This window comes from Myripristis murdjan, chromosome 17 (assembly GCF_902150065.1).
Source record: "Myripristis murdjan chromosome 17, fMyrMur1.1, whole genome shotgun sequence".
NCBI classification, from domain to species: Eukaryota; Metazoa; Chordata; class Actinopteri; order Holocentriformes; family Holocentridae; genus Myripristis; species Myripristis murdjan.
Window position 1 is genome coordinate 27639921 of NC_043996.1, and position 15338 is coordinate 27655258.

Here is a 15338-nt window from a genome sequence, read left to right on the forward strand (position 1 = left end):
GCAGTATAACAGCAGTAGTATTAATAGTGGTGGTAAAACTACTAATTGGAGCAGTGATAGTAATAATTGTTGTACCAAAGAGCCATTTTTCAGCAACAATATTTGTAGCAGTAACACTAACAGCAGCACTAGTAGTAGCAGTACAAGCAGTAGTAATAATAACAGCAGTAGCAGTACTAAATAGTGGTCGACTGATATGGGGCGATGCTAATACCAATATTTAGAGGGGAGGGTGTCTGATGGCCAGTATATAATGCTGATTTTTTTGTTTTGTTTTGTTTTGTTTGTTTGTTTGTTTTTTGCATCTGAAAAATACAACAATTTATAATAATAATAACAAATGAGACACAAAACTGCCGAACTTAAATGAACTTTTCTTTAACACTAATGTTATTACCGTATTTCACCAATTAATCGCCCGGCCGCAAATAGCCGCCTGGTTCTTATAAACGCCTGGGGTCTGCATCCATTTTGCGTATTAAACGCCCACCCGAATAACCGCCGGGGCGATTATTTGCATTATATTGAGGTAACCCAAAATAAGGCTATTCACCTTATTTTTGCAGCAGTAAACAGTTAGCCGCACAATAACTGTGCGGCACTTCCGTTTTCTGTCAAAATAAGAGAGCTAGCTAACGTTAGAAAAAAAGTGTGCACCGTAATCTTAAATTGCCCGACTGTAAATATGTTGGAAGGTAACTGTCATCACGATAATGGCCTGGTGCAGGTCTGTGCAAAAATAAATAAAGGCCTGCAGCGAATAGCCGCCTGGTTCTTTTAAACGCCCAGGGTCCAAGTTGATTTTGCATATTAAACGCCCGGGCGATTAATTGGTGAAATACGGTATTAATGCTTTATCTGTTTGCTTAGGTATATCTGCACTCTGTCTGCAGTATGTATCACCTAAATAAATGTCCACAGACAATCGAAAAACAAAACTTTGTAAAAAAAAAACAAAAAAACAAAAAAACAAAAACAAAACAAAACAAAAAAATTAAGAAGGAAAAATAAGTAAAATTTTAGTGCCCCTCACAGCAGCAAGTATCAGCAGATAAGGCGGAGCGCTGACATCGTTTAACAGGTTGTCTGCACACATTTCTTTTTATATTGGCCTTGTGACACATAATGGCTGATGCTGATTATCTCAAAATGTCAGATATCGGCCGATTAATCAGCCAACCAATTAATCGGTCTATCTCTAGTAATGGCAGTAGTACTCAAAGTAGTAGCAACAGTCATGCAATCGGTTGTAGGAGCAGTAGCAGCAGTACTGATACTCATTGCAGTAGTAGTAGCTGCTGTAATAGTAGTACTTTTAGTAGTAGAAGTACAGCGAGTTTCACCAGTAGCTCTTGAGGAGGTTGGACCTTTTAGTAAAATGTCCTCTGTCCTTTAGGTGGGATTATTATGTAAAACTTGAGTTGTGTTTCAGGAGGGGAACCTTTTTTAGTAGATTTTTTTTTTTTTTTTTTTTTTGCCTAGCATGGGAGAGGAGGCAAAGTATTTTGTTTAAACCCGAGTTGGTGCAGTAATCTGTTATTTTGATGATTTTTTTTTGTTGTGTTTTTCCATTGCTATACATTGGTGTGTTTGGTGTCTTATGAACCTGTGTGGGTTGGCTCTTGTGTGCATGACTCAGCGGCTCAAGGCGAAGCAGAGCTGTGATCACTTTTAGCCCGACATTTATGCATAATGTACTTTGTCTTTATTCTATTTGTGTATTTGTATAATTGTATTTGCATAATGTTACATATATTGCTTGTGTTTTATGTCACCTGCCCAGGGACTACAGACTTAAATTAGCATTCTTGTTAACTCTGACATGTTTACATCTTGTATTTTATGCTTATGTTCATTAATGCTCTCTGTTCCAAGCAAATAAATACGTCAAATAAACACAAAATAAAAAATGATAAATTAATCAATTGATCAGTCAATCAATTGATCAATCAGTAGTAGCATCACTAGTGTCAGAGTAGTATTATTAGTAATAGTAACAACATTAGTAGTAGTGCTGTTAGACAAAAATATAAACACTGTAACAGGGAAGCTGAAACACACACACACACACACACACACAGGATAACTGCATGATGCTGGATTATTAAAGTAAACAAATCATTCAATGAACAAAACAAACAAAAAACATATAAATCATTAAAAATATCTCAAATCTAAACCTAAATGTCCCTATAATACAACAATAAATAAAACTGCATAAAAAAGAAAAAAAAATGTTAAAGTGACTGGCTTGTTCAGATTCAACCAAAACTTTGCATTCTTGTTTATGGACAGCACACACTGTATAGTGTTTGTTTACAGCTGGTGTTTGTTCCTGTCCTGCTTTAAACAACAACAGATGCTAACACCCCGCCTCAGATCAGGCCTGTCAGCTGAGGAAGAGTTTCCCAGCTGAAAGCAGTTCCCATGAAAAGCTTCAGAATAAAATGCTTCAGTAGTCAAATTTTATCCGCTGACACATGAACATACAAATCAGTAAAACCTAATACTACTACTACTACTACTAATAATAATGATAATAATAAAAGCCTTACTTCTTGTTTACATGACTTCACTAAGAGACTTCTTAAAAATTTCCCTAGCTACAGTTTACCACAATACATAAAAAAAGCACTAAACAAACAAAGAATGAATGAATGAATAACACAATATGCTCTGGAAAGTTGGCTGCACACCCACCATGGCTGTAATCATCCTTTCATTAGTGGGTGAACTTTATTTGCTGCTACTTTCCACCGGCAGGAAGTCGAAACAAAGGAAGGAATGTGAAATGTTATCTGTGGTAAGCAAACTTAACATGAGTTAATCTTAAGTTTGACTTTGACTTTTGACTTTTATATACTTTTGCATCAAGGCACAGTCTAGTTTTGAATTTACCACAGAGATGGTGCACAATGGAGCTAAACTGCTTGTTTGATTGGATGTAGCAAGACGAGGAAAAGGAGGAAAAAGTGACGAGGTCTGATGAATCCCAGTTTGCCACGTGAAAACTTGACATAAAGAGCATGGAGGCATGGATCCGTCCTGCCTGGTGCCAGCAGCAGGCCTGCAGCCGGCTGGAGCTGCATAATGGAAGAGAAGTTTTCCAGAGATTCATCAGGATCCTTGGTGCCGGCTGGGTGGCCACTGAATACAGCAGATTGGAGTGTTTGTCACAAATACGGGCCTATAAATGTTTGTTTGTTTGTTCTTTTTTTAATTCAGAGGCAAATATAATCCCACTGGTTGAGTTAAACATAGGTGGAGCTAAAGAACTATTTCACTGAAGCTCAGTGAGAATGGAAATAATCATTGGCCTAACAATATCATCTTTATTTATGTGCCACTTTTCAAAACAAATGTTACAAAGTGCTTCCCAAAGCAACACAGCACATTAGATTAAATCAGAGCAGATTAAATAAATAAATACTGAGGTAGCTAAAGAGGGAAGCTAATATAATTATAGTGCTCTTGCTGCTTAAAGGAAAAATGCAGTGTTGCCATACTGGCATATAGCTGTCTAGATAAGCTAGTTAGCTAGCCTGCCTTTCATAATCAAAACAAACAGGGAGTGCTTTTTATGGAGCTGCAGCTCCATGGCTGCTGGACTGAGATAAAGTTTGACATTTTGCTCCTGAATTACGCAGAGAGCAGATTATCAGATTACGACACAGCATGTCACAATATGTCACCCGTCACAAACACTGTTTTATCACTGTGTTTATGATTCACTGTCTACATGCATTCCCTCAGCCCAAACCCTGCTCAGAGCCTAATAACCCTAACTTCACCTGCAACACACACACACACACACACACACACACACACACACACTTCTCTATGTCCCTCTGTCTATATAGATGTAGGCTACATAATTGTTCATTTCAGTTCAGGTCATACACAGGCTACTTATGTCTGTTGCATATGTATTTCTCTAGATCAGATACAATATAGTTACAATATAGAATATATATGGATACAACGACAGGACACACTTTATTTATTTATTTATTTACAAATACCAGTGTTGTCAACGATCATATTTAAATGTGTCTCTCTCTCTCTCTCTCTCTCTCCCTCTCCAAATTTGTTACCACCCACTTGAACCGGAACCTTTTCTGTGGATTTGAAGCCGCCGCTGCTGTCTGACAGCCAGCCAGCCACAACACGGATCCGCACGCCGCTGTGCGCCTATCACCGCTCAGCTCTGCCCGGAGCGTGAGTGCATCTGACTCCACCATGCCTTGGATAACGGTGGCCGGTCGGCCCCGATGATAGCGCGCAGCCAGGACACTCACACCGGTGTAAGCCCCACGTTTTGCCTCGGTGACAGCCTGCGTGTGGATAGCGGGGAGGACGGACGCACGACGGGACCCATGGGCGCTGGCACGGACGCACCCTATGCGCTCTGGTGATCTATGACCGGCTGGGTGGGAGGCTGATCCATCGTTTCGGCTGTCATTTCAGCTCAAGGAGTTACATAATTTATATATACACACCGTACCTCCTGGGTGGAGGTCATAAAAAGGGAAGAGATGGGGAGTACGACCTCTTGCTGCGTGTCCTCCAGCCCCAAGCTCCGCAGAAATGCCCATTCCAGGCTGGAGTCGTACCACCAGGAGCCGGAGCTGAGCAGGGAGGAGACGGGATGCAACCTGCAGCACATCAGCGACCGGGAGAACGTCGACGGTAAAACAAATTATAACACTAAAATAAAAATTTTAAAATGCCCTAGTTTATCCAAACTCAATATCGGAGCTGATGTGGTGATGATGAACTCCTCAGAACGCGTAACATCCGAAGCAAACTCAACGAAGCAGATCCAGCCTGTAGTAAATCCTGTGATGAATTTTACAAAGCCAAACCACCGGTCCCGTTGGAATATTACAGCAGTGTCTTTGAGATAAGCGATTATAGTGACACCATAAGAGATAATATTATTAAATGAAATATAAACTCACTATTGAACACCGCAGATACACTGTAAGTCCAAATAGGAACATTACAGGAGTATCTTAAGGAGCCATAGATAGAAACAAATGGTATGTCATTAAACTCCTGCCTACACGTGATACCACAGGCGTCTATATATGTATATTATAAGAATGTGAGAAAAAAAAATCCCGATCAACTTGCCCTTGAGTACTACAGACTGTAAATCCCCATAGGCAGATTATTGGAATACCATCTCCAGTAAAAAAGCATAAAAATTTTCAGATATTTTGTGGTGGTAACACAGGGTCACTATTGCAATTCCTGTAGGACAGGCTACTATAGTGATTTTCCATTGAAGTGATGAACATTTCAACTAACTTACGCTGTTATCTTTGTTTTATGTTCTGTATTAAGCATCATGGAGAGACAGACGCTGTCTGTGCTCATAATCATCTCTGCATAATGTTGGGTGACTGACAGAAATCCCATATCAGCCATTAGTGAAGCCCGGTGCATGGAGGAGGCATGTGTGCATTTTCGGTCCCATGTGGCTTGCAGAGAAAATATGGTGCTGCAGACAACATCCTGTTCATGAGGGCAGACTCCTTTGTGCTAGTCTTTGTTTTCAGCCTGTGCATGAAAGAAACTGCAACTATGGAACGCAGCCCCCTCCATTGACACATGCTAATATGCATTACAATTGACCCATTCACACTGTAAAGTGGCAACTAAATGGCTTGTCTATTTTCAGCCAACAGCCAACCACGACATAGAAACGGATTTTCTCGGAAACTGTACAAATGAAATTGTTTGATTTTTCATAAAATGTGCCGACACTGTCACAGGTCTGCTTTGAAATAGCAGCGGCTTGTCTTCTTCATTTACAACACACTGCACAATCAGGCTACAGACCAGTAATTATTTTGTTTGCGTCTTGTAACTGTGTCAGTGCATATACATATACAGTAGCTGTGGCCACTGCTACCATAAGACATTATCTGCGCTCTATTATAAAGAGATTTAAGTCTCTGAGGGCACGTATTTAGACTCATGGCATGGCATTTACTCCCAGTTTGTGAGACCAACGCCATTTGAACTCAGATGGCACCAAATGGCACACTTCCGTCCTCTTCCAAGACAATTGTGCTGTGGTTTGGTAGCAGAGAGAACAATGGCAGTAGTACTACAGGGAAAACAAGGTTTTATGGTTCTAAAGGATTACGGATGTCGACATCTGACAGTCAGCAGTTCCTCATACTCGAGAAGGCAAAATGAAGCGAGGACAAACTGCAAAATGATGCTCATAGTTAGCCCACTTCCTCGTATCTTATTTTGGTATGAACAGGAGAAGGGGTAAACTGAAGGGGAATCTACCATGCTTTGCTAAAGTTAAAGGGACTGCAATCAGATTTGTGTTGCAAATACAAAAAGTGGAACAAAGTGATCTATTGTATTATGGCTCAAACCAAAGAAGACAGACAGTAGGCATAATCACACCCTGAAAGTGCTATATTCTCACTTGAAGGTGCACTATGCAAAATTGCAGAGGGTTGTGAACCTCTGAGACTCAACTAACAAAACGCAGAATAAGTACAAAATTTGTAGGTTGTAGAGTATCATGATGGAAATAGTTTGCATGGTTGGATTTTTCTCAGTGAGGAAGGGAAAGGTGAAGAGAGGACGCTGTCTTGGAATATTGTAATGCTAATCAGATTGCAGAAAAGATGTTTCAAAAAACAGGAATATGCACCGTGATATGGCCTGATGGGGCCCAAAGGTTCGGTCCAACGTGGACTTGAATTCTTTCATCATTATCTCAGGGTTGACCAAGTCAGACTGTAGCTCCGCCAAAGTAAAAGTACAGTCACACTGATTTTCATAAAGGTCCAGAGCATTTGTTCCTTAAATTAAATACACCGATATCTTGGATGAAGTTTGAGTTTGGGTCAAAAAGTTGAAATTGTGGGTTTGTTTGTAGTTTAACTCCAGGTCAGTCCAGTCAGCTAAGGCTTTATGATTTCAGCGTGCATGTCGGCACTCAGGGCAGATGGTGATGGCTGCAGCGTGCATTCAGCAATAATCATGTTCCAATCTGTCGAAATGCTGCTGAAGTGCTCTGTCGGGCTCGGGCTGGATCAATGCGGGGTCATGTTGGTCCAGGCGTGAAATTTTGGGCCTGATTCCAGCTGTACTGATGTGATAGGAGCACTTTGTTGCAGGGAGCTTACCAGTTTCCACTTGTGTGGATTCCTTTGACTGCATTAACTCAACTTGTTGCTGAATACCAGCATTTTTTAAAAACTGATCAGTGATGTAATTTCCTCTTGTTTCACATGAGGATTGCATGCTTTTACACTCTTTGCTTTCTGGTGGATGGTATCAACTCCAGAGTCTTACATTACCACGAGTGCATGTGTACTTATCATGTCTCTAGTGGTAAATGAACTCCCAACCGTGGCGGTGTAAGTGCATTGTTCTACCCGCTGAGCTACACACGGCCATGGTCACACAGAGTATTGATGTTATCCATTCACTGCTGGCTGCTTTATTTCGTCTCCATTTTTGGGGCTAAGCATTCACTGCTGTCATGTTTCTGCCCTGCACTTCACCGGGGATCACCTGTCAATCAAACAGTGGGGGGCGGGACTGTGATTTCCTCTTGGACTTTCTGCTGATGAAGTTTGATGAGTTCCTTTAGCTGGCGCTGCTTTCTCTTGCTGCTCATGTTTAGTTCATTCTCTATCTACTCCAAATAAACTGTTGTTGCTTCTTCATGAAAATGTAAAATGCATCACTTCCTGTACACCAAAGGTTAACAACAGTAAATGGAAAAGCTTCATGAATTGGCTGTAGGTTGAATCACTGTCGGCTTATATAAATCCTCAATAGACGGTAGCAGCGAGTAGAAATTTTGTTTTTATGAAATATCTTAGCGTAGTGCTTTAATAGGATCCATGTAGTATGAGTGCGGAGCCAGACGCCTCCTCACAGAGAAAGGGAAAAAAAAGTGACACGAGGAAGACTCAAAGACAAATAACTGACACTAAACCATCGTGTCTTGACAGGGATAAAGACAGCCCGTGTTGAGAGCCGTTCTGCCCCCGTGCTGCACTGATTGAAACCAGAGCGTGTCTAATGTGTGGGCTCTGTTACGAGTTCACAGAGAGTATGACGATGGAGATTAGTGGGGTTTCATGTCGGCCTGCAGCGCCTTCAGAGAGACTTTTCACCCCCAAAGCAAACCCCAGTGGGGCAGCTGTGAGTCTGCGTCAGAGCAGATAGGAGACGTCTCTTGAGACCGATGATTGCCAAGAATTAACGGCTCAATCTGGAGCAGAGTTCGAAAAAAAAAAAAATGCTTTCAAAGACAGTCAGTTTCTGATCGGACGGGGCTGTCATACATGAGAAACACTTTATTTAAGTGAGCTGTGATACATTATAAGCAGATTATGAGCCCATTAGAAACATAAACTTTGCTTAGCTAACAAAGATAAAATTATGCTCCATTTAGGATCATGCACAGTTACAGTTTTTATTGTGTTATGCTCTGATTATAGTAATTATCATTCACTCACAATGTGATAAAATATGCTTATGATGCCTAAAATCTGTTTTCTAATAGTCAAATAAATGCTCTAAATGTTTCAGGTTTTCATTATTCTTGTAGGAAAAGAGTTTCTGGTAATATTTCATTGGAAATGGTGTACATGTTTAGCTGCGGGTAAAGCTACCTTGAAATAAATGAAACTGTGCCAAACCCAAATGGATGCTCGTGCTGTACCGGGTGTCATCGATACTCAAGAAATCGGATCCAAATTGGAAACCCTCTGTCGAAGCATTCCCTGGATCTTCAGCTGGACTCAAACGTCAGTCTGCGGTGACGTCTCCCCTGTTACGTCTGTACAGTAACACAGCTCTGTCTGAATGACTCCGTATGAACTATTATGTCACTCGGAGGGGGGGATTTTAAGCTTTGAGTCCTAAAATGACTTCCCAGCACCCTGCGTTTTTAAGTACAGATAATCGCTTCACTACATAAGGCCATCATTTCGCTGTCATTTGGGCTTTAGACTGACCTGGGGCCTTTTAAGCCGGTCCAGAGCTGAACCGCTGGCGAGACGTTCAGACAAGAGATTACTTCAGGGTGCTTTTGTGCGCGGTACGTGCATTCTCAGTAAGAGCTGTCGTTGTTTGAAAAAGGAAGCATTCAGTGTTTTCTGAATTTTGTGTACTTATTAGGAGCATATACACCCTTTATCTGCAACACCCTGCTTCACATTCAAACAGATTATACAGACACATTCAACGCATTTTCTGTCTTGGAAACGGAGGTACACTATCCCAGGAATCCCAGGAGCTGGACTTGTTTTTAAGATATAACTTCAGCTTCTGTCAATATGCATTGGTCATATTTCAAGCAACACTAAATGTAGCAAGGAGAAATATGCATAAACCTATAGGCTCCCATCCTGGCAGCTTATTTGGTGATATTAACAATTGCTAAGGCAAAAGAATGCCATTTATGCCAATCGGCATTAGAATGAACATAATATCAACTTTGCATGCAGCTTGAACTTTCGCTGTATATGCGAGGAATATGAAATGCCAAGTTAATTTATTTGTACTTAGGCATTTCAAACATTGTGCATTGTTGCATCTAGGCCAATACAATGGGTTAACTGCATCCACAGTCATGATGTCAGAGGTCACGAGGTCAGAAGTGTGTCGGAGAAAAAAGTCGGTGTTTTGTGTTTAAGTGCAATAATCTTTCAGTGTGGTCCACCAGTGCATGCACACAGCTGTTGAATATGTCTTAGAAAATAAACTGTAGGCCCTACATATTTTCTACGTGCATCCTGTTATTACATCACTTGGGAAATGGGAAATGGTTTGGATGGGTATTCCTGGGAATCCCGTTTCTTGGGATTAAACCAGTGGTTCCAAAACCGGTCCTCAAGGACCCCCTGTCCTGCAGGTTTTTGTTGCAGCTCTGCTCTTTCACACCTGATCCAGTTAAGGATAAAGTGTATCTATGCATGTATCAAGGTGCATAAGTTTTAATTGGGTCAGGTGTGCAAAAGTAGAGGACACGGGGGCCTTGAGGACTGGGTTGGGAACCACTGGATTAAACCCCAGCAGCCACTGAGCAGCTCCACTGGAGCAGATGGATGTTCAGTGCCTTGCTCAAGGGTAGCACAGTGATGGCTGTTGTGGTAGGGGAAAGCATGTTGGCGTTACTTTCTGTTTACTATCAGGCTGCTCGACCTAAACGAGCACTGGAGCAGGGTATTAATTAGTCTGAGATGCGGTCAAAGCGCAGAATATTGCATCAACCTGAAAAATGACTGCATATACCCGTCTCAGTCAGAAACCATCTCTAACCCAAGTGAAGCAGCTTATTAAAATTTCACAGAACTGAATCAAAGTTGTCAACAAATTATCTGAGTAGTTTCTACTTTTAAGGCTACCACAAGCCAGTTTAATTTAAATCTAAAGCAATTTAAGTGCACCAATTTATGTTGTGTACCTAAATCATTATAGTTCCTAATCTCAGTATGTTATGCCTTTGCCATTTTCATACAGAACTAATGCAATATTATCATGCAATTCAACTACATCCCCCTAGGCTAAAACACAGGGTAGTGCACTTGAATAAAGCTATTAGATGCTCTGAAAGGCTAACAAAAATGCCAGCAAAGTGACATTCATGCTGTAATGCAGATGCCGTAAAAGGAGAGATGGATGGAGGGAGATTGAGCGAGACAAAGCCGTCTTATGATCTCCCGCTCTCTGACAAAGCCCACTGTGTTTCTCTCTTAAGACGACTGTTCATTCTGCGAGGCACCAGGCGTCAGCTGATGCTCTTATATTTAGGTACAGTGCATGGAAACGTGGAAGGGAACTGTCTTCATGAGGCTTTAGAGCCACGTCTGCTTAGTTTGGTTCAACTTGGTACTTGGCACTGGATTGAGATTAGCCTGAAATCATGAGTTTATCTTAGAGTGCAGTTTTGGGAAAAAAAAACATGTACTATCTTTTAAAAGGTTTAACCCCAAAAACAAGCAAAAAGTATCGTGAGTAACTCAATTTCGATAAAAAAGGTCAGACAGAGAATCTTGTAATCCCAAGGTCTGGAAATGTCAAACTCAAATGTTATCTCAGGGCTATATTTGGAGTAGACCGTGCTTTAGTTTAGCTGACAGTTTCCCCCACTAATTTGCTGATGAAAGCTTGCAACTGCTGTAAGAGAGATAATTATAAGTCAGCCCCATGTGCATTAGGAAAACCAGAGTCCACTGCAAAACTACATTTGAAAAAAAAAGTGCTCCAAATTGACCCATTTGGTTCATCATTAAAAATATGTAAAATAGAGATGTTTTGGTTTGTGAGAGTGGCGTTATTTTGTCAGCTATGGGGAAATATTCAGTATAATTTGTTTTAAATTTGTGCTGCCAGTCACGTTTCAAGTGCCGGTATCATGCTTTCAAGTGGTAAGGTTTTTGGATGTAAGGTTTTGTTTACTGAGCACACTTGGAGGCTGTTTGTGTGATATCATGTGCAGCCGCGGAGCTTATCCGTGAATCTTGGCATCATTGATTAACAATGGTGGAGCTGTGAGGCGTGGAGATAATCTTCACTTATCCACCTGGCTATTCTCCCTTTCGTGGGGTTTTATTTATTTATTTATTTTATTTATTTTGCCCACAACTTTTAACTCCCCCTCCCTCCTCGTCTTCTCGTCTTCCCACCGTTCCCCTGCTGGCTTTAGCTCTTCCTCTCCTTGAAAACGCCTCCGTCTGAAATTATGCAAATTCAGAGATGCGCCGTCCTATTTCCTTCAAGGGCTCGTTGCTCACAGGAGATAGATGAAACCCCCAGATAAAATAACATCCCCCTTTTCGCTTATCTTCATCCTCAAACAGCACAAGATCACACTTTTTCACACCTTTTCTGCTTATTTCCCCCCACCGTCACTTTGCAGGGATGTTTGCTGCATGTAAAGTCTGGGTGCTGCGACTCTGACCTTTCACATCTTGACTTCTTTTTCTGGAGCTCTGCGGTTGTCATTTTTGTAATGATTTGCTGCTCGGCGAGAAGTTAACCATCGACGATGTTTTGAAAAGGTGCATTTCGTCTACTAATACTTATCTTCGAAAAGGTGACTTTGATTAGTATCCCTTGACATGTTTTGACAGCTGTGACATTTTCTCGACCAAACCCGCAGAAATCAACTGACAGAAAATGTCACATGATGAAGACGGCAGAGCTCACAGACGTCAAAACATATCAGGGTATGATAACCCAGATCATCACTCTAGTCTTTTTAGATGGAAGGTCATAAGGGCCGGAGAGCGCTGTGGAAGGCAGGATGACATTCAGTATAAACAAAAACATATCAGCAAAAGCTGTGGTGATACTGGCCAAACATCTGGGTTTTTTGGAGAGGGATTTTTAAAAATTTGTTATTTTCAGAATCTGATATTATTCTGACAGTAGAGCCATGATGATGATGTCTTTTACCTGTTTTCCTGTTTGTAATGCTTACATCTTCACCGAACACCAATAATATCCTCTTTTCTTTGTTGCATTCTGGCCTCAAACACATAAAAATACATAACAAAATACAGAGAAACAGGGAAGACTGGGAGAGAGAGGCATGATGTGACAAAGGTTCTGGTGCAGAGTTGAACTCAAGACCCTGTATTTTGTACCTGAGACCACCAAGCTTAGGCTAAGTCTTTTAAATTGGCTTTTAAATTGAAAACATTAAAGTAAATAGGAACTACTTTTCATTTACCCAACAATGTTTGTTTGAATGCTTTTCATTATGTGAGATCTAGCAAATCTATTTTGCACACCTTTCCTCCATGGATTATGGTGTTTCGTTTAGTTTGCCATCTCAAAAATGAGGTGGGAGTTGAACAAAAGCAAACTGAGTCTACAGTGAGTGAAAGTCATATGATTGTTTCTCTAATTATAGCATGGGACTTTTTAGAGCCGAATTAGGTCATGTATGGAAAATAGAATTTTAGCGGGGCTGGAATTATCCTGAAAATGTATTTTGGTCCCTAGAAGAGAACGATCCTTCCTACTTCAACTTACGGGGAAAAAAAAAAAGGTTGATGGGAAAAGCGCAATTCAAAAGCCACGTGGCACGTTTGATCCGCAGCGGCTCCTTTTCAGGTTTGTCAGACTCTCCGTGTGTGTGTTGGATCCCCCGCGGTGCGGCTTCTCGGCAGGTCGTCCTCCACGGAGGATATTATCACCTGCTCCCCTCGCGTAAGCTCAGATGCAACCAAACGTACATACAAAGGGCCCAAATGAAGGCGCATGGCAGAAACACACGCACATGCTTGAAATGCACATATAATCACACACACAGACGCACTCACAGTCGATCCAGTGTCTCATTCACACTAAACAATACCCCCCCACCACCCTTCCACCACCGCCTTTTTCATCAGCTGCTCCTCATCTGCTCAAACAAACAGCATCTTTGGTCTGGCTCGGCCGTCCCTTTCATCAAGATCACAGCAAGAGGTTTCAGAATACATAACAACGTGTCTTACAGGCGCAGGCGAGCTCACAATGGAGTGCAGCTTGTGTGTGTGTCGCTTTGACGGCCAGTAAATCGACCGTACAGCAGAAATAAGCGACAAATATTCAGTATTTATGGAGCGCTTTTGACAAAATGGAAAAGTCCCGGTGATTTATACAGCGGCAAGCGTGACAGATTTTAAAATGTGAGGGTGGGACTTGCATGTGTGCATGAATGTGAGAGTTGGAATAAATAGAGATTTTAATTTATTTTTATTTTGTTTTGACTTTATGTTTTCAGTTTTAGTTTAGTTTTAATTTGTTTTTAAGGCAGGTTTGCTGGTTTAGTTTTTATTTTTCGGAAAAGCGTAGTTTTCGGGTTTTTTTTTATTAGCCTCAGCATCAGTTTTAGTCTTTCTCCTGTCTTTTGCCGCCGTGATCTCAGCCGTGGACGGACTAGCAACACACACGCGTCAGGTCCGCGCTTGTATGACTGCTCAAAAATTGGAGGATAAATTTCACACCCACCCAAAATACAAAACTTATGTATGAAACACACTGACAAAGATGGAAACAAAAGACACATTCTTTATAGTTTTGGTTTATTTTAGTTTTGTAAACTCACAAAACAGTTTCTTAGCCTTGTTTTTATTTTTATTTCAGTTAACAAAAATGTTTTTTCACACCTAGTTTTCAATATTCCATAATAACCTTTGTGCCACACTGCAAAAAAACAAAAAAACATCATTCCGTGTTGTTTTCTCTAATTTTCCTGTTTTTCTTCCCACACCTCGGTTTATGAATGCTATATCTTAAGAAGTGTAACGTTTTCTGTTTTGTGTGTTGTTGCTGCCGAGTTCACACGTCAGCATTTCACCAGAGAATCAGCTTCAGTGGTGGTGAAGAGTTTTTATTGCACTTGCAGTAACGAAACAAGGTGAGCTGTTGTCAACTCGAGAGACGCCATCTTCACCTCACTGAGCCTCGCGCTCAGTGAGGTGAAACTCAGAGCAGAGGAGAAAATGACAGTAATGAGTGGCCTAACATGCGAGTTTTCATTGGTTCGAGCCAATCAGAGGCAGCTAGGGGCGGGTCTTCGCAGAACAAACACACCTTTAGCAGCTGATTTCAGGAAAACAACACCATTCCTCTCACTATGAATATATTTTGACCATCTTGACTGTCTTGAACTTGAATGTAAGTTGCTTAAAAGTTATAAGTGAGTTGATTAAATGTTATTTTGTTGTCACCAATCATTCTTTCGACCTTGGAGTGGTAAATCTGTGCTACAAAAATGACTGAATCAAGTGAAACCGCATTGGAAGGGAGAAAAGCGAGAGTTTAACACTGAATATGAGATTAATGACTTGTTTAGATGGAGATATTTTGCAGGGTTGCCATGTGCCACATCAGCTCTTATTACATTACTTTACAGCAGCAGCATCAGCCAGGGTATTTCCATAAGAGCAGACCGGCTCATCTCGGCACGTTGGCAAAGAGGAAACAGCTCTATAAAAGACGAGAGCTGGAAAACACTGTAATAAACGGCTAAACTCATACCCACAGAGCCACAGAATACACCAGCCTCTGTGTGCGCAGTAAACAGCGACTCGTGTTTTTTGTTTCCTTTATTGGTAATGAATGATTCCTGTCAGGACCAGACTCTTGTGAGGAGAGGTCTTGGCTTGATTTATTGACTAGTAATGAGGCAGTAATTCACTCCACCAGGAGCTCCTTGCCTCATTAATTATCACCTCAGAAAGCTCCCGACATGTTGGCTTTGAGCCACTGAGGCAGAAACACACTTCAGGGACAGTCTGATTTCTTACATACAGAGATTTATGGTTAAAGGAGGCTGATTTTGT

General features: G+C 41.2%; 1 protein-coding gene across 4 annotated transcripts in view; it reads left to right on the forward strand.

Moving 5' to 3' along the window:
- Window positions 1-4156: 4156 nt before the first annotated feature.
- LOC115375050 (cyclin-Y-like) overlaps window positions 4157-15338 on the forward strand; it is a 58469-nt gene continuing 47287 nt past the window's right edge. For all 4 annotated transcript variants that reach the window (XM_030074315.1, XM_030074317.1, XM_030074316.1 and 1 more), the window contains exon 1: window positions 4157-4689. In XM_030074315.1, coding sequence (XP_029930175.1) covers window positions 4536-4689 — 154 coding nt within the window. In that variant the 5' untranslated portion in view covers window positions 4157-4535. The remainder of the gene's footprint in view (window positions 4690-15338) is intronic.